At 54.8% G+C, this 26,521-nt stretch overlaps 1 protein-coding gene across 3 annotated transcripts; it reads right to left on the bottom strand.

The window, feature by feature from the left end:
• Nucleotides 1-3,961: 3,961 nt before the first annotated feature.
• TRIOBP (TRIO and F-actin binding protein) lies at nt 3,962-26,060 on the bottom strand. 3 transcript variants are annotated; one of them, XM_064655047.1, is made up of 19 exons: nt 25,811-26,060; nt 24,357-24,490; nt 22,353-23,958; nt 21,441-21,573; nt 20,097-21,077; nt 19,732-19,824; nt 14,350-14,406; nt 13,932-14,000; nt 13,397-13,486; nt 12,439-12,548; nt 11,429-11,990; nt 10,730-10,840; nt 8,603-8,750; nt 7,989-8,100; nt 7,355-7,514; nt 6,896-7,009; nt 6,500-6,586; nt 5,486-5,649; nt 3,962-4,767 (listed from the first exon to the last, which is right to left on the bottom strand). In XM_064655047.1, the coding sequence occupies exons 3-18, from the start codon at nt 22,892-22,894 to the stop codon at nt 5,488-5,490; spliced, it is 3,531 nt and encodes a 1,176-aa protein (XP_064511117.1). In that variant the 5' UTR covers nt 22,895-23,958; nt 24,357-24,490; nt 25,811-26,060; the 3' UTR covers nt 3,962-4,767; nt 5,486-5,487. The 3 variants fall into 3 exon arrangements, with proteins under 3 accessions (XP_064511117.1, XP_064511116.1, XP_064511118.1); XM_064655046.1 differs by lacking the exons at nt 24,357-24,490; nt 25,811-26,060 and having other exon boundaries at nt 22,353-24,024; XM_064655048.1 differs by lacking the exons at nt 19,732-19,824; nt 20,097-21,077; nt 21,441-21,573; ... (1 more) ...; nt 24,357-24,490; nt 25,811-26,060 and adding an exon at nt 18,121-18,277.
• Nucleotides 26,061-26,521: the final 461 nt, after the last annotated feature.

Here is a 26,521-nt window from a genome sequence, read left to right as displayed (position 1 = left end):
CCCTGGTGCAGCTTCACATGCCCCATTTCATTTGGGGAGTGGGAAAGGTTCTCAGCATTGGACTTTTTTAGGAGCAAATTGCTCCTAATGGCAGAGAGAAATAACCACCCTCTCACCTCCCCTGGGGTTTGCTTTTGTTTTAAGACCTAGTGAATACATGGCTTTTCATCCCATATGGAGAGCATGGGCAGGGGGCTCTGGTGGCCTCTGTACAACACTTTGCCTGGCCAAAGGACGTCTCATTTTTCCTATCTGGGAATAAACTGCCAGCACTGGCTGCCTGCACGTAGGCAACCCAGGCACATGCAGATAAGGCACCATCTGCTTTTATTTGCATCCAAGTTTTTAACTGTCAGAAGCAGCTCACCCATACTCCAAGCTCTGGGGATAGAGGAGAATGTTTAGGGGGGGTTTAGGAATTGGCCCCTGAGGCTGGCACAGTGCCATGGTCTGACCGCATAACCTCCAGCCTTAAAACCCAGGCAGTCATTATCTATATAGTGCAGTGATGTGGGGGCAAAGGCGGGAGGGAGGGGAGGAAAGGAGGCAGAGAGGGAGGGGGCAGATGCTTTACCTAACTTTGGACATCTTAGGGGTCTAATCTCAGCTGTTCACCTGGGCAGTTCCTGCAGCTGATCTGGGCTGCTCAGCCTCCTCCGGCGGGTGCCGCTGCTGGCAAACAAACACCCTCTCCCCCATACATGGTGGTTCTGGCCCTTTCATCTGGACTAGCTCTCTAACTTTTAGGCAGTCAAAATAGAGGGAAGATCCTGTGCCCCTGAGAGACTTGCTGGAGGGAAGGTAGACAGGTGGTCACAGCTCATCAGGCTGCTGTTGGCCTTGTACAAGGTAACCTGTAAACATCCCACTTGATGCTGGAAAACACCCCTTGAACCTTGCACTGTTTTACCTATGCATCCTTAACATGAACTGCTCAAGACTGAGAGGATTTTCCAGCCCCTGGTAGGATGTCAAGGCTGGAGGTGGAATGCAGATGCTGCAGAGCAATGCAAGTCCTGTTGCTTCTGGGAAGTGGGGTCCAGCACTGCAGGCACCCCACTGCAGGTAGCACAGGAGGGCTCATCCAGAAGGAAAAGTTATTCCTATGGGCCACTCACACCATGGGCCACTCATGCCAGCTTGGGCTCATGCCTGTGTTTTTGGCCACAGGAACCTGCCACCATGCCCAGGACAGGGTGGGTTACCCCCTGCAGTCACTTTTCTCCTCAGTAAAAGCTACCCAACCACTCCAAGCCTCCTGTGCCTCCCATTTCTGGCATCAGTCAGCAGAGATTGGGAAATACCACTTCTCCGACGAACTCCAGAGGACAGAGCCTGACAGAAGAATCCTCTCTGTAATCCTATTTACCTTCTCCTCCCTCCCTGCACTGTGTTCAGCCAGACCCCATGGGGATTTACACAATTCCAGCTGCAAATTTTGTCTTAAATGGTCAAACTGTCCACACTGGATGTGCTACAGATCTGCTGGGTAACAGCCTCTGCCTTGTAGGGGCAGGACAGCTATTCAGAGGCGTCCAAGCGCACCAAGGCACTTCTGGAGATTATTGCCAATGACAACGTCTCATTTTACCCAATTTCCATTTTCAAAGAGACTCAAAATCACCAGCAGTGGGACTTGGTCTTGGCAGCAGTGAGATCCAAGTGCTTCTGTCCTTTTTTAATAGCAAAACTGGGAAATTGGCTGATGTTCCAGCCATGTTCATCAGAGCTTCAGCCCTGAGCCCCTGACATACAATGCAGTGTGGTCAGCCCAGCATGAAGCCGCTCAGCCTGGCCAGTGCTACTGGCAGAGCTGGCTTGAAAGATGCAAATAAACAGCAAAGGGGCATTGTCTCTGGCTGCTGGACTTATTACCACTGTTTTAAAAGATTTATGAGTTGGTTTTTAAGGGCAAGCTCCTTGTGGGAACTGGGATGCTGGCTCTCATGCAACCACAGTGCTGCACAGCTTTAGGTTTTCCCTGTGCTTGAGGCTGGGACGTTTCTCACAGCCACAATCCAGCTGGGGGCAAGCGAATGGGGTACAGTCATTGCTTTGGGATGCTTTTGGGGCTCTGCCGGCCATCATGCCTATCATCCACGGGCATTTTGGTCACCTCCTCTCCCTGCCACTCTTCCCCCACCCGGCTCCCCTGCACTCAGGAGATAACGACACACAGACGACAGGGTGACCATATCGCCCCGACGCAGGCGAGACAGGGGCAGCCTGATTAACGCTGCGCCAGTTTTGGAGGCGGAGTCCCCCATCACCCTGGGATGACGGGATGCTTGTGCCCTGCTGGTGGCTGATCTGCAGCCGCAGAGCCTCAAGGAGGGACAACTCTACCACATGTCACGCGCCCACACATTTCGCCTGTGCTTACACGACACATTTATCGGGGTTAAGCAGCCCTGGTCCGAAAGGCAGAAGAAAACAACACACCGCCCCAACAAACCAACCCAAACACAAGATACCAAACTTTCAGGGAAGGGGTGGGTGAGCGTTGTGCAAAACAGCAGTTTGCAGTTCATTCCTTGCTTGCCCCATGTCCCACTTTTGGGGGTTTTGTCTCCCAGATGTAGGTACAACCATGCAGACTGTTGTTTTGGTGGTTGTTTTTTTCTAAAAACCTCCCAGGCATCCCCCAACCTGCCATACTGTGCTCTGAACCCCATTTTTTTCTCTCCTTATTTGTTTCCTACCAATCCCCATGGCAAGACCAAGCCCTGCAGCCTGGAAGCAGCTGCCCTGACCTGCTCTATCACCTCTCGCCTTCCTTCCCATCCCAGCCTTCTGTGTGCCAAATACTTGTCCCATCCCAAACTCAATGGCAACAGCTATGTCCTGCTGTGAGGCAGAGGAAAAAGCCTGGATCTTGAGCAGCACAGGGACAGGAGAGTTTCTAGGCCAAGGGCAGGAGGCCAAGAACTGTCTATAGCAAGCTCTGGTGCTCCACAGGTGCAGCGGGGAGTTGAGCTCATTGCTTGGACTCTTGCACCATCCATTGTGTTGCCCAAGGGCCTTGTGCACTTGACCAAAGCCTGCCACCCAATTTTACCAGAATTTGTGACTTACGAAGAGGTTTGCCTTACCTAGGGAAAGCAGTTGTCGTAGCCCTTCTTGGTGAAAGAGTGGGCCTCTATTTGTCTGCACACCCCAGCCCCAAGGGATGCCAATACCATGGCAAGGTGATCACATGCTGAGGAAAGGGTGCTGCCCTAACTACCCTCATTCTGGCTGCCACCATGTTCTTACACTGTGCTTCCATCCCCATGTCTCACAGTACTCCGTCCTCCCAGCTGACACATCTGTTGCCTCTATCCAAGAATCCTCCTTGACCCCTTCGTCCTCCCCTCTTCAGATGTTGCCCCCAGCCCCAGCATGTACCTGCAATTGGGGCTCTTCTGTAATTGCCAGCAGCCTATTTGGGCAATAGCTCCTGTTTACACTGGGATGGGGCTGAACAAGAAATAGTCACCCCCAGGTTCTCCACTGGGACAAAAAAGCAATATGCTTCATCCAAAAAAGAAATATGCTTCATCCAAAAAAGAGGAGGAGGAAAGCATTTGAGATCCCTCTGATCTCCCCCAGGGACCTATATATACTGTTTACTCTGCCAGTAATTTGCAGTGCCATGTGCCCTCCCAAAACTGGATTTACTAATGGAGCTCAGGCTCAGCTCTTCCTCCATGAGGCTGAGAGTCCATGTGGAATTTTGGGAGCAGTGTGGTGAAGCAGATTACTTCCCCCCTCAAAGTCAAAGGTGAAAACATCTGGATAATGGCACTGCAGGGCTCCTCTCGCTCTCTAGCCAGGGGCTGGGTGTGTTCCTGCTGCTTTCCCTTACCAAACCCTGAGGGAGGGAAGCAACTGGTCAGTATGACCCAAAACCTTGAAATTACCCTTCCCCTCACCCCTGTGGATTAGGGCCACATGGCAAACCTTCCCCTCGAGGAACACATTTTTCTCAGCGAAAGGGGAAGATTTTATTAAGTTAAAAGTTGAAGGGTACAGCAGAGCAGCAGCAGCTGCCACCTTGGGGAGGTTGGCTCCGGCGGGTGCAGTAGCAGCCTCACAGCTCCTCTTCTCCAGAAAGGAGAAGCCCCGTGGCTTTGGGCTCCTGCCAACGCGGGTTCTTGAAGGAGCCAAAAGGGCAGATACGGAGAGAGCTTGATCATGCGGACTCTTGCCAAGGTGTCCTCTTTCAAATGTCCCAGGCAAGCACATCCATGGCAGGTGGCCCCAGCGTCTCCCTCCTATGGCTTGCATGTCTTCTCCGCAGGTCCTGAGGGGTGGCACGGGGAGGGGAAGCATGGTCCTTGCCGTACATCCCAGGGGACCGTGGAGACATTTGGAAGAGAGGGAATACGTGCCAAAGGTGGCTGTGTGGCTGGGAGCAATGGGGTTGGGGAAGGGGGAAAAAAAAACAGATTCTCTTTTTCAGGTTAGAAAAATGCTGGTGATGTAATAAAAGTTTTCCTCCTCCTCTTCCCCTTCTTCCTGTGGGGGAAAAATTCCTCTATAAAATATAATTTTCACATATAAAAATCCTGAAGAAGGTGCATGTAAGGAGCCAGTCCAAACAATGTGCTCAGGTATGCAGGCAAAAAGGGTTCTTCCAAAAAGCTTTGGGAAGGGAGTGAGGAGGTTGGGGGTGTGTGGGATTCCTTGCCAAGGCGATAACGGATGGGATTCAACCTCCCTCTCCCCACAAGTGAGGAATGGAGCAAATACAAAACTAGAACAGATAACAAACGTAGAGCAGACCTAGAGAGAGAGACAAAACAGAAATGGTTTAGAAAGACTCCACTGAGCACAGAAATACCGACCTTTCTGCTCCCTGAAGAGATGGCTGTCTGGTACCCTGCTACAGACCCACTCATTTCAGTGCCCATCAGCAAGCGCTGGTGGAGCAGGGTGACCCCAATTCCAATGGCCATGGCATCCAAGCAAGGGCAAAAGCAGTACGGACAACAGGATGCCCTTGTTCCTGTCACCCTGCTTCCCTCCCTAGCCACGGCAGGGATATCTGCAGGTGAGTGTGGGGGAAGGGCTGGGTCTAGTCAGGGCTGCTTTGATGCAGACCTAAAATTTCCGTTCTGTGATAGGGAAACCACTTCAAAGGTGAACAGAGCAGAAACACAGCCTTACACGGGGAATGTGCAACTGCCCCCACATTGTCACCCAAGCCACAGGTCGAAGGCCAGCATTTAGCTGGCTCCCACATCCAGCCTGGTTGAGCAGCACTTGGTGCTGGCTGCATCAAGAGCAACACAGTAAAAAGGGGGCTGAAGCCCTTGGGAGAATGTCAGGGACAACAGGAGGGCCAGGGGTGCAAGAAGCAGCGAAGTAAGAGGTTAAGCCTAAAGTTTCAACACTGAGTGGAGCAGTAGAAACTGGCAGCTTCCATCGCCCTGTCAATGTGCAGCAGCCAGCCTCAGCCAGCCGCACCTGCAGGGGACATCACAGCACCCTCAGTGCTCACCGTTACTTGCCGACACTGTTGCACAGCGACTCCTTCTCCTGCAGAGCCGCCATGGCCAGGCGCAGGTGCTCCTTCAGCTGCTCGATCTCTCGCTCTGAGCGCACCTTGATGTGATTCAGCTCTGCATAGACATCTTGGTATTTCCCTGAGGCAAATCTCTTGTCCTGCCAAGGGAGGGAGAGATTCTGGGCTGATATTAGGGAGGGCTGCGGTGAGGCAAGCCCAGCAGATGAGAAGCAGAAAGCTAGCCCTGGGTTTGAAGCCCATCCCAGTCTGGGCCATGCAGAAACTATTCAGAAGATGAGCATGGAGGTAGCACTTTGCAAAACCTGGGCTAGGAAGGAAGGCAGAGACTCTGGTGCCGCAGCAGTGGGGATCTGCAGCATCAGATTGATGAGGCAATGTGGGCTTTACCATGGCTTGTGTACATGTGGAGCAGCCATATGGGAAAAAAAACACCACCAGGAATGCAGGCCACTGAGAGAGTTGGGCCCAGCTGCTTATATGGCAAAAAACTTACATGAGTAAGTTATAATCTCCTTGAGCATCACTGAATCTCAAAGCCTCTTTTAGGTTCTCCTTTGTCAGGGGTCTTTGAAAATCCCTCTGAATAAGCTGCTGCCAGTGGAGGGAGCAGCACACCCAGAAACAACACCCAAGGAAATACATCCACCCAGAGAGGGGATAACTAAGGGAAGCAGAGTGCTAGGCAGGCTTCATCCAGGTTTCCCACTTGGAAAAGAAGGGCTCCTGGCCTGTCCATGCTTGTATGTGCTTATATCTGGGTAAACCAGCAGTGAAGTCTCTGTGACACTTCCCTTCTACAAGGTAAGTCTATGCCAGCCCATGCTGTTTGGAGCTGCTATGTGCTCTGCAGTCAGCAACGACAAGAAGGACAAGAGGGTTTGTCCTGAGCATTCATTAAACCCAGCTGAACCCTGCTGATATGCAGCCCTGGTGCCCCCCTCCCTCCCCTCTCCTGCTGATTTCCCAGTAACTCCCAGAAAACACCACCTTTTGCATCATCTGCAGCTCCTCCCGGAGGCACTGCACCTCTTTCTTTAGGTACTGGAGCTCGTTCTCCTTCACTCGCAGCAGCACCTGGGCCAGAAAGTGGGAGAGGAACCAGAGGTGACTCAAGAGCCACCATCTCGGAAGGGCTGGAAGGCCCTGGCGCAAGCGCGATGGTGGGAAAGGAAGGAAGGACCAGAAGGGCTGGGGCAGGAAACGGCACAAACAGCCTGAGAGAGCAGCAGAGGGGAAGCTTGCATTCCTGCTTCCTGCACCATCCCCGTTGCTCCATCCGGCACCCCACTCCCCACCTGCTCTAAGCCAAAACCGTTGAGAGGAGAAGATTCCCCAGAGTGGGTAGGGATGGAGGCAGTGGGGCAGCCAGGGGGACCCCCATACCTCCAGCTCGCAGGAACTCCGCTCATTGTTGTGCGAAGAGCGGTCTCCAGAGCTCCGTGATGAAATAAAGCTCCGCAGCTTCCCGATCTCATCCGAGAGGCGGGTCTGCAGCTCCTGCAGCCAAAGCCAAAAGACGTCAGAGTAGCCATGGCACAGGCCTCTCTACTGTCCTGACCCTTCCATCTTCATTCCAGCCCTACTCCAGCTTAGACACCATTTCGTAACTCCCTGTCCACAGCTGAAAGCAGCATCTACAATCTGCAGAATACATTTGCCATATTTAACACCACAGTTATGACAAGCCCAACTACAATCTCTCATTCTTAATCTTCTTCTGATGATAAGATCTCAGAAGGGAAGAAATATGAAAAAATAGGGGAGTTCTAACAGAGGGGCTGTGCTGTGTGAGGGAAAAGCATGCTTCACAGTGTCTGCTAGCAGAGAAAGCCCTTCTCTTGCCTGATTTTTCCGGAGGAGGTCCTTCCCCTCCTGCTGACAGCGCTGCAGTATCTGCTCCCGCTCCTCTGCCTTCTGGGTGAGCTCCCCAATTTCCAGGCACTTCTGGGAATACTGCTCAGAAAGCACCTGCAGCTCCCGCTTCAGGGAATCCACGTCCAACCTGCCAAAGAGGCACCAGCTCATCACTGCCCCAAAACCCTTTCCAGCTCTTGGCCACTGGCATCACCCTCCCCCCTGCCATGGCCAGCCTCTGCCCACATCAGTCATTAGCACACGACAATGTTCTCTGTGGACCAAGGCTTCAGTTTCCACACTCCCACACTTGAGTGTGGTGCTTCTAGGAGCTTCAAGACATGCAGGAGATGTCTAGGAGCTTTCCATAAAGAAAATAGAGGGAAAAAGCTGTAGGGAAGAGGGAAGTGCTGCAGGGAAAAGCACCAAGTAGGAGACAAACCTCCCTGCTCTACAGCTCCAGCAGCCCTGGGATTCACCACTGGGTACCCATCACCCCCGAGGAGGGAACTGGGGAGGTGGCAGGAAGAACAGCTGGGGGCTAGAGCTGCAGAGAGGGTACAGTGACACTAGCACAAGGCAGCATCACTGGGAAAGGGGAGCAAGAGAGGTGCTTTCTTACTGGTGCTGCTTCTGGAGGGCTTCTGGGAGAGAGCTGCATTGCTGGAAGCTTCGTGTCCTGCCTAGCTCCTTATTCATTTCCTCCCTGTGGGCTTTCTTCAGTGCTTCGATGGCTGCAGAGGGGGACAATGGGAGATGGGGGATCAGGCTGTGCCAGCTTTAGTCGGGGAAACCACACCATGGAACTGGCTAAGCTCTTGCCACTGCAAGTTCCCAGATCTATCTTTGCAGATTCCCCCTCCTCCTCTTCTGCCCTCAGGACAGCCCCCACCTTCTCCAAACCCCAGGATCACCATGCTGCCAAGGAGACTAACACAATGTGGGAACTTCCTACCACCTGTCAGCCCTGCCCACCTACGAGAAAGCGCTGGCCCCCTCCCACCCATCCACAGAGGCAAGACACCATTTCCTGCATTATCTTTACCATGCCATCTCCACCAGCACCACAGGTCCAAGGAGCACCAAAGCTCATGCTCCAAGAAGCATCGGTCTCACACCAGTAAGATCAACAGAGTAGCTCCAGATGACTGGAGTGACTGGCTTCTGGCAAGAGACATTTGGGAGAGGTGGGAGGGACCCAGCTGAGCAGGGGCACAGCTTGATGCGTGCTCCTACCTGCTGCTGTCGCCGCTGCCTCCTCTGCCAGAAGCCGCTCCTTCTCCTGCCGCAGTCGCTCCAGCTCCCGCTGGTGGTGCCTCTGGAGCTCCTCCATCACTTGCTTGTGGGATGACTCCATCTCAGCCAGGCTACGCTCACAGGCCTCCTGTTGTGTGGAGGAGAAGAGGGCTGAGAGACCAGGAGGGAAGACAGAAGGGCTCAGGCCAGGACAAGCACCTGGCTCAGCTGATGTTTGCCTTTGCAAACCTTGCCAAGTCCAGGGACACTTTGAGAGAAGTAAGGCTACTTCCCAGGAGGGTCTTTTCCTTCTGAAAGTGAAGTAGCACTTTAATCTCTGAACACAACCATTTGAGAGGGACACACATCTTGCAACCCCTTGACGCTTTACAGAGGAAGAAACATTCCTCTGGCTCTTAAAACTAAAGCAGCAAGACAGGAACATCCCTCTTGGGCCAAGAGTTGGGAATAACGCGCAACGCCACAGTCCTGACCCTCCACCAGGCTGCACTGCCTGGCCGAAGAAGATCAACAGAGGGAACTGCATCTCAGTATCTGCCTTTTAAATGAAGCAGCATCTCCCGGAATCAATGAAAACTGAGCCTCTTCTCCTGAAAAGTGACACTCTGCACTGCCCTGAGGCCTGACAGAGGCTGTGAAAGAGCCCTCCCCACAGCCTAATGGTTAGGGATCCTCCTCACACAAATCGCCCTCCTTTCTGATAGCTCTGAGACCAAGGGGATAGTTCTTTCTACACTGAGTGCTGTGGTTAACTCAAGATAGAGCAAAGCAAAGCGGTTCCCACCTTGGCACTACATCTCTGCTCCCCCTCCAGCACCACCCCAAGCCTCTCAAGAAGTATTTGTTCATCACCAAACCATGCCTTTTCTTTAAAAAGCCTGGGGCTCAAAGACAACAGCAGAGAGCTAGGAAGTCATCACATCCTCCCACAGCCCCTTGCCATCCCATTCCTTCACCCAGGACTAAGGCAAAGGCTGATACAAAGGACACTGCAAGACAAGTGTATGAATGCAAGTCCTTGCTGGCTACTCTTCTCTACTGAGATGAGAGAAGCTCACAGATCAACCAAAGGAGAGGAAAAGGTAAGGAATCAATTTGGTGATCTGTCCACGGACTGGCTGCAACCCTTGGCAGAGAGAACAAATCCTTTGGTGAAAGGTCAAGTTTGGCCTCAAATGTGAAATGCTGGCCTTTTGAGAAAAGTTATTAGGAAGATAAGGGAGTTCCTCCCCACTGCTTTTGCTTTTTTTGACCATAAAGAGGCCTGTGAGATGCAAATATTAAATCAAGATGACAGAGAGACTGGTAAGTGTCCAGGCTGTGTGCCACAGGGCTTGTGGGTTTCTTTATCTGGGCTAGGTACAGCCAACCCACTGCAACAGACTTAGCCAGCTCCAGTTTCCTGCCCTGCCAACCTCCTCATCCCGGCATCTTTCAACACATAGGGCACATCCTGAAAACCCCGTTGCATGGTAGAACAGCAGCCTCCCCACAGGAAATCCCTATGGGATGTGACCCTGCTTACTTTGGATGAGTCTGTGAGAGGGAAAAATAAATAAACAAAGCAAAGAGAGAGGCTGAAGCATGAGCAAATTCTGCTTAGCAGCTCTCCCACGTGCCGTCCTCAACAAATGGCCTGTGCTGTCAAAGTGACCTTCAGGACTTGAGCGGTCCTGACAGGGATTAGAGCTCCCCAGGGACTGACTGACTGCTTTTAAAAGGCACTCATGAGCCCCTATTAGCAAGAACCACAGCAGCAAACCACGGGAGAATGCACCAGAGGCTCTGCAGAAAGCTGCTGACCCGCTCACGAGCTCACCCCCCAGCGTAGGCCAGGCCAGCATTGTATGCATGTGCAAAGTGTGGGACAGATCCTGCACCTCTCCCTTAACTCTTCTTCTCTTTGTTTATAATTCCGGTCCCTTTAAGGCCAGACAACATCCACCAGCCTTTATGTAATTAACATTGATTACAAATGGGCCCAGTTAGGGTCACCATGACAACCCAATGATTAGCAATACCTGCTCAGCAATAAGCTGAGTCCCAGCAATTCCCAGTTTGGTACTGGGAGTGATCCCAGGGTCCTGTGTCCTGCATCCTGCTCACCTGTGAGATGTACCCTCGGGGCACATGGCTGTCTCCCTGGGATGTTGCTGCCTCTCGAAGACTCTCATTTCTGGCCCGGCAGGACTCCAGCTGTGCCCGCAGTGACTGGATCTGTGGAGGGAGGAGAGAGATGGTCAGCCAAGAGTAGAAAAGTGCCATGGTCTGACCAATACGCTGCATCCAAACCCTGGGCTTAAGGATGGGAAGGGCCATGCATGGCCAGTGGGGATGTCTGCTTCCCTGGCAGCCTGCCAAGGGACCAAACTGGCAAAGCCAGCCCCAGCCTGGTAAGAAAGGGAGGAGATATCCCAGCTTCCAGAGGTGGATTCATGGTGGAGGAAACCATCACTGCATGGCTCCTTTCAAAGACTGTCAGGTGAAGTGCTTGCAGGCTTGGGAACAGCCAAAGAAAGGCTGTGCATGTGTTCTGAGGAAAAACATTCCATGCAAACAGTGACAACAAATAAATTATCCTGAACCAAAACGTGGTCTGGGGAACCTCTCCAGGTGTGTGACAGCAGGCCTCTGGCCTCACCATGTTGCAAAAGCTTCCATGCACTTGACAGGTGGCAAATGGAGCCAGAAAGAATGAACATCTTCCTGAACCTCTGCCTTGTTCTTCTGCAAAGCCTCCTGCTGCCAGGGACCATGCCAAGGGGCCACCAGAATCCCAGTTTCAGAGAGGAGGGATGCTCTTACCTCCTTTTTCAGTGCCTCATTGGTGTCTCCATGGCCCCCCTTGCTCTGGTTCAGCAGTGCTGTCAAGGGCACTCGCTGCAAGTCCTTCAAAGGCAGGCGTTCCAGCTCCAGCCACTTCTTCTCTATCTCCTCATTCAGATGAATCCGCTGTTCCTCTGAAAGTGGTGGAGGGGGGAGGTCCTGCTCCCCGACCTTGCGGGAAGAGTCCCCTGCTGGGCCATCGCTGTTTGTGACCCTGCCATCAGGGGTCTCAAACCATTTCCGCCTCTCCTCCGAACGGATGGCCAGATCCCGCTCCAGCTCCTCGTACTTGGGAGTTCGGTCGGAGATCCTCAAGCTCCCTTTTGTCCTCTGTGAGGACCCCTGATTCCCGGGGTCCTGTGGCAAGGGAGACAGCTCCACATAATCAAAGGCATGGCGCTGCCCATCTGCCTTCCAGTGACTGCCCTTCGAGTTCCCCTCGGAGCCTGAGCCCGAGCCTGGCCGCTGCTCCTCCATCCGGAGTGAGCCTTTCTGGGGAACACAGTTACGGAAGGAGTTCTCCTTATCGCAGTCAGAGAGCCTGAAACCAGAGCAGCAACTGGTGAAGCAGAGGCACCGTTTGGGAAAGGATGCCAGTAGAGGCACTGCCAACTGCCCAAGGCTCAGCCCTCTCTCAGCCCAGCCTTATGAAACCCCACCCTGAGCATGGAGCTGGCCCTCTAGCACCCCATCCCTCAGGGAAATAGGTTCCTCCACAGGGTGGGGAAGATTGACCCCGGTTGCAGCTATGCTGGTGGAGAAACCAGTCTAAACTGATGTGGCGAGGCAAAAAGCAGGTGCAAGACAGGAAGCCATCGGGCTGTCAATCCCTGTCACCAGCTGGTGTAACCAAGCCATTTTCAGGAGAAGCAGAGAGCAGGGCTGATCTGGGAGTGATGAGATTTCCAGAGGGGTCTTCCTGGTCCCTGTCTGCCAGGGTAGAAGGGCAGCAAGTGGGAAAAGGAGAAGCAGCACAGGGCAGCTCTTACTTGGTGACATCTGGAGCACTGACTGGGCGCACATTCTTCCTCAGGGCCTCGATCCAGTTGCGCCGGATGCCCGAGGTCATCGCTGACAGGGTGAAGACGGCATCCTTTGTCTGCAACAGGGAGGTGACAGAGGGCCCGTCAGTGCCCAGTGGAGATGCAGCAGCTCCCACTCACTCCTTGAGACCTACAGGACCCACTTCCACAGGTAGTGAACAGTGTTAGAAAGGCCATCTGCTGTCTCAGGCTCTTGTGGCCACGTGGAGGGGTGGGAGAGGAGACACACTGCTTGAGGGGAAGCTCGTTACACATCCTTTATGAGACCATCTCCAAGCAAAGGCAAAAGAAACTTTGCTGGCACATTGAGCCAAATATATGCTGGTGCAATCCAGCTATTCAGGTGCTGGGAGCTGGATGCCAGCACTGGGGTACAGCAGCAGACCACAGGGAAACCCAGACCATGAAGTGCACAGTCCTGAGCACCCACCATTTTTTATGCTGCCTTAGCAGCTGCCTCCTGCTGCTACAGCAAGTAGCCAAGGACAGGACTGTACTGGGGCTGAACCCAGGGTACAGGCTGCCACTCAGAGCACAGTGAGCCAGGCTACACCAAGGTCTGTAGTGCTCACCACTCCCTCCTTGCGGCTATTGAGAAGTTGTCTTGGCCAACAGGTCAGTTAAACACTCCTGGCATTTAGCTTAGCTCGTGGACTGCCTCCAGCACAGCCTTCTGCCAGCCCTGCAAAGCCTCTTTCTTCTCCTTCCTTTGCAGGCGGGCAGCACTTGTGTCCCTGAGCACTGCACTGGTTTGTGTCACCAAACCAGCCTTGCTGGGCCACCATCCTGGCAAAGGATTTGCTCGAATTGCCTCTCAGCATCTTGGCATGGGGAGGGAGCACACATTCCCACCCAGCATCCCCTGGTGCTACTGCTCTGTGCCCAGGCAGTGCCAGACACTCACGTGTATCTGGAAGCCATAGTTGCGTTGCACTGCAAACTCTGTCACATCCGTGCAGGAGCGGAGGTCAATTTCTCCATCAAGGTCATCAGCCTGCAAGCACAGCCACCCGCGAGGACATCAGTGCTCACTCAGCTTTGAAAAAGCCTCCATCACTTGTCAGCACCCTAAACAAAGTGCGGGCCACCTCTGTCTTCACCCCCCAGTTCTCTTGGAGCCAGGCTCAGCTCTCCAGAAGCCAGGCTCAGTTTTACAGCACACCTCTTCTAATCCGAGGGCAGCCAGCAGGGTGGAGAGCATCAGAAATGCCCAGCCACAGAATCAGCCCTTCTGCTCACCTCCCACCACCAGCAGTCCCCCCAGACTTCACCACCCCACATCACCCCTTGGCAAAGAGCAGCTTGCCACTTCCAGTGTCCTTCAGGAGGACATGATACTGCCACTTCTCCCTGGAGCACACTGGTCACGCCAGGGCTGTGCTCTTCTACCCCCTGGACAGGAAAGAAGAAAGGGCTGGAGAAAGACTGGCCATGCTTACCTCCTCTGCGTTCGAGTCCCGGTAATACCTCAAGCTCGAGTCGGTCAGCACGAACCAATGTTTCTTCCACTGTAGGCGGATCAGGCAGGGAGAGGGAAGGGAAAAGACAGGAGGGAAATGGATAGGCAGTTACCAGGAAAAGTGTAGGAACAGGGAGGGACTCTCCGCGCTATGACCTCTCAGCCTTCTCCTCTCCCTCCTCCCTCCCAGATCCCCCTCGTGCTCCTCAGATGGGAGAGAGACACTCTGTGAAACTCTGTATCCACACATGGAGTGAGGCACCTTCACCAAAGGTTTCCCACTGCCTTTCCCAACAGGAGAGACCTCAGCAAGCATGGGGGAAGGAAATCAGCTGGCTCACAAGGGATCTCTAGCAGCGAGGGGTAGGGGAAGAAGCAGACTCATGTCTCAGGCTTACCTCTCCCGGCTCATCCAGGATGGACATCCATCCCTTCTTGAAATTGAGGAGATCCGGCTGGAGAGAAAAGGACAAAACAGAGAGTTACTCTCTTGGAGCGACCCACAAAACCACTTTTTATGACGGGGTAGAAGGCGAGTCCCCAGTGACAGAACAACAATGGGAATATCCTGGCATAGTTTTTAGGAAACTCATGGGGGTATATGACCTGATAGCAAAGGAGAACTGGGCATAGCTCTCAGCAGCAGGCAGTCATTCCTGTAAGAGGGAGGAGGAGATAAGGAAAGGGGTTAAAAAAAAAAAAAGGAAAATATGCAGCAGGAAGGTTTCCACAAGGTGCCTCAGAGGTATTTATTCAGACACGGGGAGACAGAGACAAGGAGAGTGGGCAGGAGGGAGTGCTCCACCACCACTGATGGGGCTTGCCTCAGAGATGGAGGCAAAGTCACAAAGAACCAGACACACCTTGTCCAAACTCTGTCTGTTTGTTCCCCAGAGCTATGTCCCTCCAGTAACTTCACTACTGATCAGTTATTAAAGACGAGTAGCTCTCTACAAAACAGCCCTCACCAAAAACATATAGGAGGCAATTCAACAGCTGTGAAAACATGTTGCCTTTAAACGATGTGCCCCAGGGAAGAGATGAAGTCAGAGCCACAACCAGTGCTTGATCCTTCGTCCTGTCTGAGACTGAACCCCTTCCAAGGTTCAACCCTCTCTGAGATTCTGGGGGCCCTTCCCTTATTCAGCTCCTGCTCCCTCCAACTACAGAGGCTGCCTCCTGCCCAGCCACAGCTACTGAAGATGAGGACGAAGAGAATTTCACCCCCATTATTCCATGCCAGAGTTTCCCCATACTCCCTGTCTCCTCCCAACCTCATGCCACTGGTGCAGCATCCCAACCAGTTTATCTCCTTTCCAAGGTGGAGCACCAGGGAGCTGACTCAGGGGAACCTCTGTCCCTGGCTTTGCCCTCAGCCAAACAGGCTTGAGCCAGTCCCTCCTCCCAGTGCTGTTGGCTCCAAGGAAGTTGCACCACCAAAGAATTCAGTCCAACATGTCTTCTCCCCGAGAAGCCAGAGTTTGCCAACCTGCCCCTTCTTCTGAATCAGGCAGGCACAGTGTAGGAGAAGTGACAGCACCAGACTTGCCAGTCCCAGGAAAGCCACCAGCAGTCCCCATGTGTCACAACCATCAGCTGAGACTGAGCTAGTGAGAAGGGGTGGCCACTTCATACTCCCTAAACAAGCCCAGTGGCTGGCCACAGCTGCCCCACAAGCCCAGCTCCCTGGCCATCCAGCCAGGATGAGGCTTGCCCTGCTTTCATCTCCCTGAGCTGCTGCTCTTGGGTTACACCCAAGGTTATGGGGCAGCAAGAGCCGAGAATGTGCCGGCCCACCCTGGCGCTCCAGCTATTGGTTTGAGCAGGAGCAGGGAGACATGCCAAGGGGAGGGTCAGTGGCTGCTACAGCTTCAGGCCTGGCCAGAAGCATCCGGCAGTCCCAAGCTCCCTGAAAGGGAGGGAAACCAGAGCAAAGGACATAGGGGGCTCCCAAACCTCACCTCCTGCTGAGGTGACAGGCACTGCTGGCAGTTAGGAGATGAGGGGGATGCATGCATCCCCATCAACACAGACATTCTGGTGGCTTCACTGCTGCCCTGAGAAAGCACCCTGAAAATTAATTCTTTCCCCATGGCAGCAGCTCCACCCTTTTTCCCGTTATTCCTTCCAATCCGGTGACTTCAACTCCAAACTCAGAGCAGTGGGAAGGAAGGAAAGGAGGCAAAACATCAAAGTGCAACCTCCTCCCTCCTGGGACACATGTGCACTCAACAGAAGAGAGATGGGCAGGCTCCACAGAGGCGGAAAAACAATATAGGGAGAGAGGGAGCGAAAGGACTCCTGGCTGGGGCTGTCGTATGGATCAGCTGGGTCTCATTGAGGATTTACAATCCCAAAGCATTAGGTGCCAAAATAATTAATATTAATGGGATGTATGCCACTGGAAAAACTGCCACAAAGTCCTGCCAGAACCACTGCCCCTAACACAGTGCTGAGGCCAGAAAATTCCCCTGGGACGGCTTCTCCTAGGCAAATGAATTGCACAGGGCTTCTGCTCTCCCTGCCAGCCCCAGACACAGAGCCAGAGCTCTACAGAATCATCTTTGGACTATTCTTGTCATAGTGGGGCCAGTACAATAAGTTGAGGCATCAGTTGATGCTCAAAGTGCCTACAGCCATTTTTCTTCCTTTCCCCACAGCCAAATCCAGTTTCCTCATCCAGTATAAAAAGCGCAGGACACCGTCAGAGAAGAGAGCGGGGTTCAAATAGAACCCCTCAGAGGAAATGGCCCAACAGTGGGAGGAGGAAACATCCAGGAAAGCCAAGCTGCTGGGAGAGATCCGGGTGCCGGAGACGCAGTGATGTGGCAGGATGCACCCCCAGCAAAATGCATGGCCCTGCAGCGCAGCTCGGGGCTGCAGATGGTGAGGCTTTGGCTTGGAAGGTGGCAGCAGCAATTTTGCCCAGTTGCATCCATACCTGTCAGAGGTTTTATGTTCAGCCCTGTAGCTGACCAGTCGGAGGCACTGGAGGGGGTTTCAAGCAGCTGGGGACATAGGTGAGATCTGGAAAGACTGGCTTGCAACAGCAGGTTAAGGAGCAGCAGTTGCCTGCTCTGGTTGAAGAAGGGCTACAGGGGAGGTGATAACAGCCTCTAAGTATCTGAAGAATGTAAACACCAAAGAAGGAAAAGGGACAGGGTGGGAGCGAAGGAATGGCTCCTGGACGGTACTAAGGCGCCGAGATGGAGAAGTGGAGAAGAGGCTGTGGCAGGCTGAGAAGGCTCAGTGCTGGAGCGGGCAAACGGGATGATCAGATGTCTCCTTCCATCACCAACCTCTGCCATCACCGTGCCTCCTACTCTTCCTGCTCACAAAGGCTCCTCAGGACCCCAGGTCCTGGAGCACTGCTTTCTGTCATCTCCAGGAAATGGTGCAAGGGGCTTTCAAGCCTCCCGGAAAGCACAGAGTCTCCTCTTCTCCAAAAAGGGAACCCGCTCCACAAGGCGCGGGCCCCAGGCCAAAACACAAAGCAAAATCACTCCAGCTCAGTTTGGTGAAAGCAAAATCGCTTCCAGGCTGGGGCACACATGCAGCTCCCGAACCTACACGTGCAGCGAGAGCCAGCGGGCGACAGGCTCTCCCTTTCCCACCGCCCCCGTGCGAAACGCCGGCGGGCACAGCCCAGCCTGTCACTTCCATTACCCCACTTTGCTCAACATCCTTCCTCCCGCGGCCGGCAGCCGCCTGTGCCAAGGAAGGTTCGCCCCAGGGGCGGGATGTTCCCTGCCCCAAACCGCATCTGTTTCCCACAGGGAGCAGGAGTTCCCCACTCCCGAAGGGATACGAATTTCTCGTGCGACTGCGGTCATCGGTGCGGTGAGCTGGCCCGGCCTCAGCCCGGTCCACGCTCCCGCTCATCTGGGTGGGGTGGTGCCCGCCGGGAACCGAGCGGCCACGGGGAGCCCCGGGGATGGGAAAGGGAGCCAAGGAGGCACCGCCACAGCCCTTGAGTCCCGGGGCCAGAGTCCCCCGGGGAGTAGCGGCTCCAGAGACACCCCGAGGGGAGGGACCCCCGGAGCTGGGGGCTGACAGCTGGGGGCCCACCGCCCCCTCCCAGTCCCGGGCTGTGCCCCGAGCCTCGGGGGAGAAGCCCCCGCGATCCCCGCCCGCCAAGCCCCGAGCCCCGCGGGCCGGTCCCGACTCACCGTCATGGCGGGGGCGCCGCGGCCGGCGGGGCCGGGGCCGGGGTCGCGGCGGGGCCGGGCGCTGGCAGCCAGGGCGGCGGGGCGGCTTCAGCGGCCGGGCGGCTTCCACGGCCCCACCATGCCCGCTCCGCCGCCCGCCCCGCGCTCCCCGCTCGCCTCTTTCCTTTTTTTTTTTTTCTTAACAAAAAAAAAAAAAAAGGAAAAGGAAAGGAAGGGAAAAAAAAAAAAAAAAAGAAAAAGAAAACCACCCCAAAAAAACTTTTTTTTCCTCCTCCCGAACTTCCTGGGAGGGCCCGGGCAGGCCAATGGCAGCCGCCGCCACCGCCCCGGCCGCCCGCAGCCAATGGAGCCGCCGGGGCGGGCGAGGCCGCCGGTCCGCACGGAAAGGGGCGGCGGCTCCGGGAGGTGAGGGACGGGACGGGACGGAGGCGATGCTGGGGATGAACAGTGTCGCCTTTCCGACCCCTAGGCCCGGGCAAAGGTGAAGCCCTGAGAGAGACGGGCTGAGCCGCTGCTGCCCCGGGAAGGGACCGTCGGGAGCCCAGCCCTTACCAGGCAGGGTTTGCTCTCAGGCTGGGATTTTTCGCAGGCAGGGATTTTTAGCAGTGCAGGCAGTGGGGTCCTTGCCTTGGCTCCTGAAGCTGCTCGGTTTTATGCCCTGACCCCTCAAATGAACTCCTCTAGGCTCTTGGCAGAGGTGGTAGCAGGTCATGTGGGGGCTGCTGGTGCTCCTGGAAAGGCAGTTGGCCTCGGGAAGGGGAATTGCTAGAGAGGGTCCCAAAGGAAAAGGGGCAGGGGCTGTGTATCACAAAATGCCAGGCTCTACTCTGCAATCACACCGAGGCTATGCTGCTTGCTGCAAGGCAGAGAAGGTGCCTGGCCCAGAGCTTAGTGCTGAAGAAACCTGGCACAAGCAGGGTGATCTGGCCTAGTTGTATGTAGGAAGTTCAGGGCTTTGGGCTCCTCTCTGGCCTGAGGCAGTGAAGGGAGGGAAGGGATGTCACCGGTTTCGAGTTTCAGAAGCCTTTGGCAGCCTCTTTCCTGGCTGCAGTTTGTCCTTGTATAAAGCACAAAGCAGAGGACAACCTGACCGAGATGACTGATGCACACAGAGGGGGACAGAGGCAGGAACTCAGGTACAGCTGCCAGCTACATGGGCTCCCGGGACACTTTCTGCAGCCCTCCAAAGCTGCTCATGCCATTTCTGGTATCCCAGGAACACCAACACAATTCACCATATCTTCTTTCATGCCACTAAAGCCCACTTCATCCCTGTAAAACCCTTGGTGCCATCATAGCACCAGGCAATAATAAAGTGAAGGAAAGCAGCTACACTGAGATTTTAGTCCTAAGCCTGTTACTCACCCTTCTCTGGCTTTATAAACAGTCTCTGTGACTCAATGCCTTCCCCCTTCCCCTGTCTTCCCCAAGAAATGGGCAGAGGATGCAGTGAAGGGGAGTGTTAGTGACCATGGTCTCCAGGAGGTCATGGGAAGACAGCAACATGCTAAGCCTGCTCAGATCAAGTGCTGGAGACCTAGGTGCTGCCCACAGTGTTCCCCAAGAAAGGGCAGCTGCCCTTCCTCACCATTCCCAGGGGCTGGCCCCTACCTTGTGCTTCTTAGTGGCATTCAAATGTGGCTGCGGGCTTCCTGAGGAGCTGGTGCTGCTTTGCAGTGGGAAGGTGCTTCCACCCAGCTGGGGCTGCAGGGAAAAGAGCAGGAGCTGAAGCCATCAGGGTCTAGTCCTCAACTCAGCTTCCCAGATCTGAGCATCTGCTGCCTCCTGGCATGGCCCAGGAGAGAAAGCATCCTCCCTCTTCCCAGTGCCAACCAGGCAGCTCAGCTCCCCTGGAGAAGCAGAGGATCCAAGAGAGTCAGGATGCACAGAATGCAACCCAGGGGACCCACGCACTCTGTGCTTGCCAGTTTTATGCCTGCCACGGTCCCATTACCTCTGGCTCCTGCCCTACTCACATGGTAAATGAGAAGACTCTTGTTCCCCCAGTCACTTTCCAATGGCTTCTCTGGGTTGTTTGTGTTTCGGGTGTGCTCAGGACCCTTCCAGTCCTCCTCCAGATGCTGCGCTGGGCTCTCAGGCCTTTTCCAGCTGTCATCTGGCCGTAGTCCTACATCCAGACCTCTAGCGGGGCTTTTCCAGTCTCTTTCCAGCTGGCGCATCACATCTGCATGGCACACGGTCATCTCTTGGCGCTTCCAGTCCTTCTCCCACACCTGTGCTTGGTGGACATCCCCCCGACCCTTCCAGTCCTGCTCCAGTGGTCGTGTTGGACTCGTGGGGCGCAGGGGCTTGCCTCGGCCTTTCCAGTCACTGCTGGTACCCTTTCCAGGCTGGGAGGATGTCAGCTTTTCCCGCAGGCTCTGCCAGCCACATTCAGATGGCTTCCTGGGCCCTGAAATGTGCAGTGGCTCCCCTGGCTTCACCCGTTGCCTCTCTGCTCCCCGCACCAAACTGGGAGGGGAGATCTCCTTTTGGCTTTTCCTCGTGCTCTCCATACATCTTGCAGGACTGAGGGACTGTGGGGGTGGCCCTGCCCAGCTCAGCCTGCTGTTATCTGAGACCTTCCCAACACCTGTGGGGTGCAGGGAGTCCCCTCGGCTCTTCTTCTCCGGTGTTTGCCGTATACTCCCTGCCTGCCAAGTGGCTCGGCCCCTTTCTGAGTTTGGGGGACGGCCAGGCTCCCCTCGGCTTCTCCAGCTTTTCTCAGAGCGACAGGGGGGGCTCACGGTCTCCCCTGCCCTCTTCTCCAACCTGTGGGCTGGGCTTGCAGAGCGTGGGCTTCGGCTGCCTCTCTCCAGCCAGCCAGGGCTGGCAGGGCACGGGGAGTCCCCTCGCTTTCTGCTGGCCTTTTCAGAGTGCCGAGCTGGGCTGGGGGAGCGCAGGGGCTCCTTGGGGTCTCTGCTGCGCTGCTCAAAGTGCCAGGAGACTCGCTGACTCTAAGGTCATTAAGGAGAGAGAGAGCAGAGAGTCCTCTTAAAAAAACTCCCACACTAGTTAGCAGAACAAGACAGGATTAAGGCTGGGAGGTGGTTTGGTCAAATGGTTGCCCAGAGAGCAATTGCATCCCTATGCATGGAGCCAGGTCATACTGAAAAGAAGACTCTTGCACCCAAAGAGTGAAAGGGGTCCTGCAATTTAAGAGCCAAGGATCCCAGTCTATGACAAAGGAAGGGCTGGGATTAGAGCAAAGGGGGAGCAGGGGAACGAAAGAGAGAAGCATGTGGCAGAAAGAGAAGAAAATGCGGCTGGAGAAAGCAACCCAGCTTGAAGAGCTGGGATGAAGTCCTGCCAAGCCTCACCTCCCTGGGCAGGCTGGGGCTGGACTGCCTCCGAACTAGGTGGCCTTTGCTGAGTGGCACTGGTGTCTTGCCATCGAGCCGGTCCACACGGCCCTCCTCCAGAGCTTGGAAGGCCTCCAGCGTCTCTGATTTCCTGTGGACACACACAGTTTGTCCAACTGTCACCATGCTCAGCTTGGGGGCAGAGCCCCTGCAGATCCTGCTCCACCTTAGCCTGACCCCACAGACCTCCACCTGTCTCAGACACTGCGCCATGACCTCTCGCTGTCCCCATCACTTCAGCCACCTCAGCTTTTGTATTCTGCTGCCTCATGCATGTTTTCTTCACGCCATTCCTCATCTTCCCTCCATCTGGTCCTTTGCATCCCACCCACCTGTCCAGGATACTTCCCCAGTCTCTGTTTATGTCCCCTCCTGCCCCATGCCACCAACACTGGAGCTGCTCTTGCTTCTCCAGCCAAGACCTAACCAGCTACTATGTACTTCTTGGTATACCTAATCCTTTCCTGAACAGCATCTACAGTGGATGCTGGATCCCTGGGGAGGTACTGAGGGAACAGTGGGGCTGGGGAACACTGCTTTCCTTCCCTCTTCCCATGAGGAGCCCTGCTTTGCAGCACATCCTCCAGCTTCCAGAAGGTGACTGTGAGGATGAGGAAGGTGGGCGGGTCCCTTCCATCAGTGCAGCTTTTGCTCCACCTTTCCAATGCCTGCCACAATGGGTGAGCTCCCCAGGTTGGATGGCGCTGAGCCTAAACCCAATCCTTGCTTTAAGGGAAATGTAAGCACAGCTGAAAGCTGAGCTTTGCCATCTAGCCCTGCTCTCCCTATGAGGCATGGCGATTAGGAGGTGGGGGCCCCATGAGAGCAGAGAGGGGCCCTCTGACTGCTGTGGGTCCCGTTGCTTCTCACCTGCGTTCGCAGCCAAATATCCTCTCCACCTCCACTCGGCCAGGGCTGAGTGTCCGGGAACCGTAGCGGTCAACAGCATCCCGCTGTGCGAGGCGCTTGGGCTTGGGCAGGTCTGCCAGCACTGTGTACTCCTGCCTCTCCAGCCCGTGCCGCCCCTCTGTGCCCCCACTGCTGGGGTGCCCACGGGACTCCCGCACCCGAGACCCAGCAGGGTGCCCACTGCCACCAAAGGGGTTGCTGCGGGCCGATGGGGAGCCTGCTGGGGCATGCGGCAGGGTAGATGCCCAGGGAGGGTCAGTTTTCCGGTGTTTCGGCCAGATTTCCTCACGTTTCTGGCTGGCAGGACGGTGCTCTGGGACGGGGAGAAGGCCGTTACTGGGGGAGGCACGAGCGACACGGGATGCCACCACGTCCACGGCAAAGCAGGTCTTCGGAGGAGAGCTAGAAATGGTCCAGGAGGGGAGAGATAAAACCCAGACTCCCTCCAGGCAGGGTGGGAGCTCTGGGACACAGCACTGCGAGCCAAGGGCATGCCAAACCATGCAAACAGAGAACACCTGAGAGAACACCTGAGAGATCCAGGGTTTGTGGTCAGCACACACAGAGATGGACTCTCACATGGTGCCCATGGAGGTGTCGAACACCTTCTGGGACCACAACTGGATAAAGAGATGCTAAATCTCAATAGAGATCTGCTTTGAACTTCAGAGACCCCTGGGTAGAAAGCAAACCAGAACTAGAATCTCACACGGGAACAAGCAAGAGTACCTGCTTTCAGTGGGCAGATTTCTTTCCTAGAGCCCTGGGCTTCAGTTCTTACCCAGGATCCAGAGCGAACGGGCTGAGCCCACCTGGGTCTATCTGCCTGAGGGGCTCGAGACCGCACCTCCTCCTTATGGCCCATGTAGCTCATCATGTCCCGTTTGCCTGATCCCAAAGTGTTGTCCCACAACCGGGTCATTTCCCCTTCCTGGGAGACAAAATAGGGCAGATATCTGCAAGGGGGACCAGTAGCTTTTGTGGGCTGGAAGGATGTACGAGCATATATGAGAAGTTACAACCTGTTCAACCCAAAGCTGCCAGTAAAAAGAAACCAGAAAAGCAGCTGCGTGAGTGTAAGATGACCCCAGACCAACAACGACAAGAAACAGCATAGACAGTCCACATGGGGGAATCCAAGAGTGAATCTCATGTGCTCTTTAGGGGGAGAGCCCCCTTTGTGGGGACTAAGAGTCTCGGCTGATCCCCCCCTTGCATCTCAGGACCTTAGAATCATAGAATGTCACAAGTTGTAAGGGACCCATCAGGACCATCAAATCCAACTCCCTGCACATGATGGGCTCCTTTTTCTTTCTGCGGGAGAGCCAGAGGGGTGAATTCAACCTGTCGGCGTGCGCAGAAACCCTCTGAATGTGCCCAGCAGAAGTGACATTGAAGGGCCAAAGGGACTGGGGAGACCAGAATAACCCAAACCGCAAGAGATCCCCATCTCACCCTGGCAAGCGTGGAGTTGGCTTCAGCACAGGTGCTAGGGTCGGTGCCAGTTTCTCTGTGCTCACTCTCAGCTCCGGGGCTGAGTGGGGGATATCGCCTGCTCTCGTGCCAGCTGTGGGGCAGGGAGAGAGGACAGCTGGTGGTCAGCAGAGCCCGCAGAGCTCAGGGGCAGGTGGCAGCACTGGCAGCCCAAGCCACATTGGCTCACTCTCTACTGGACGGGCAGAGGCTGGCAGAGCCCATCCTGGGACCACTGGCCTTGCTCTGGAGGGAGTGAAGAAGGAGGACACTCTTTCAGGGGGCCCCCTGCCCTCTCCTGGGACAGCCAAGAGGAATGGTTAGAGGACATGATGTGGGGATTTCTCAGTCCTTTTTCCCAGGCACCAGTGTGCAGAAGAGCATCAGGGAGAAGGTGTCTGGTTTCCCCCTGGTTGGCTTCCCACTCCCCCTCCTCCATTCTTCCCATCAAAGGGGCTGGTTGGAGCAGCATGGCTCCCAGCTGGTACTCACCGCTCTGTCCCCTCCACTGGGCCCACGCACACGTACACCTCGCACTGTGGGGCTAAAATATGGAGGGCGTCCCAGGGCTCTCCTGGATCTGGGTTGCTGCAGGCATCACGCCCTGTGACCTCCACAGCATGCTCCTGTGAGGAAGAAGGGGATGCAGTGGTGCTGTCAGCGTGTCAAGGATGAGGATGAAGGCTGCCCTTCGGAAACGCCTGCTTCTTCTACCTCCTCTGAGAGCAGCCTGGCCTCCAGGGCTCTTGATATCTCATCCAGCCCACCGTTGAGATTTTTCTCCTATTCCAAGAGGCCAGAGAGGCCCAGCAAGCTCCTATTTGATGCTGAATGCTGCAGACATCCCAGAGACTGCATGTGTGGATGAGGGCTCAGGGAAACTGTCCCCCCATGTTGACGCTGATGCTGCTGGCAGCTGCTCTCCCTTGTCACCAGGGTAGCTCAGGAAGAGTCAATGGAACCAAGAGGAAGGAAAATTTTTGCAGAAAAGGCTGTAGTCCCAGCCTCTGCCTCTGTCAGGGCTTGCAGGCGTCTCAGCATCCTCCCTGGCCCCGTTATTTGCAGGGCTTATGAGCAGCAGTGGGGGAGGCTCCAGGGAGTCAGCTGTCTGCGCTGCCTTCCCTCCAGCGTCTCGCCTGCACTGGGATTCACTCAGAGGTGACAGCTCTGAGCAGATAGCGGGTGGAGGGCTGAGGTAACCTTAGAGGGCCCAGGGCCAGGACAAGAGAGGGAGAGGGTGAGAAAGAGAGAGGGAGGCTCATTACTATTTCATCATCCCTGGCCAGTCGCTCCTGGAGGACGGCAAACAACACGAAACCCTTTGTGAACATGAAACCAGCTGTTGCCCAGTCGGAGACAGCCAAGTAGCTTGTGTGTCCAGCCCCATCTCAAAGGACCATGTTGGATCAAGGTATCTGGAGTCCAAGGTCCCATGAGATTCAACCCTCTCATGCCTTCCCTGCTTGGAACAGCTCACTGCAGTTGCCCCAGGGCCAGGACTCAGCCCTGGCCCTAAGCCAACAGCAGAGGCCACAGGGAAATCGACCAGGACCATATTTAAGGTGAGGAAAACTGCAAATGCCAGCAGGCATCAAGCAGAGATTAATCCAGGGTGCATCCTTGCTCTGCCAGTCCCCACTTCCCTCCTTATAGCTTTGCACATGTGACACCCCTGCTTTCCCTTCCAGGATCTTTCCCTTGCACCCAGTGTCCAGCCCTTCCCCGCTAAGGTGGTTCCCAGCTTTAGTCTAGGCACAGTTAAGGGGATTCCTGTGCCTAGAAAGACTCTCTCCCCATGCAGCTTTCCCCCCAGGACATTTAGAAATCCTGGCTGAGCCTCTTTCTTAGGGATTTCCATCTCTACAAAGATAGGTGGAGTCCCAATAGAGAACAAAGGGGCCCTTAATGAAGTATGCATAGTCTCCAGGTGGGATGGAGTAGCTCACCTCAGTAGCATGCTGGTGAGCCCCTGCAGTTCGGAAACAGTGCTGACACAGGCTCTTTGCAAATATGTTGGCTTCAAAGTTCATGCAGGGCACGTCATCCACTGAATCAGACATGGTTCCATAACAAATGAAGATTTTTGGCTGCTGGGCTCCTGGCAGGGGGCAGCCAGGAGGAAAAGGAGGAAGGAACAGCAGCAGAAGACCAGAGCTTGGGGTCCCCCAGCCTCAGGCTCCTGTGGAAGCAGGGATGTTATTCCCAGGTTGAAGTTTCCTGCTCTCAGCTCTCAATACTGGAATCGAAGGGAACCCAGGTACAAGGTGATCAGTATGATCCATATAATTACAGCTAATAAAAGGGTGTGGTCCCTGCTAGAGCAGGTCCCTTTTAGAAGGGGGTATTGCACCCTGAAATGACTGGTGACATTCCCCAATTTGGGAGTCCTTGTGAACAGAGAGAATGATGTGCATGACCTGCTATTGTGTTTGATGGAATTTTTCTTTCTTGAAGCTCTGTTAAAAGTCACAAAAAGAAAACCTTTCTTCTTAACTATGTTGCTCATAAAGAGATGGCTATAAGCGGCTTAAGAAATTTGGAAACCCACTGAGACTATTTCTAAACTTGTGCTTGACAGGTAAAGCCCAGATTAGACAAACCTCCTTGGGAAGTGCTGTGGGTAGGCATGACCTCCTGTTGGAGCTGTGCTGGGAACA

This window comes from Pseudopipra pipra, chromosome 5 (genome assembly GCF_036250125.1).
Source record: "Pseudopipra pipra isolate bDixPip1 chromosome 5, bDixPip1.hap1, whole genome shotgun sequence".
NCBI lineage: Eukaryota > Metazoa > Chordata > Aves > Passeriformes > Pipridae > Pseudopipra > Pseudopipra pipra.
Note: the sequence above shows the minus strand (reverse complement) of the source record. Positions and strands in the feature narration are given on the sequence as shown.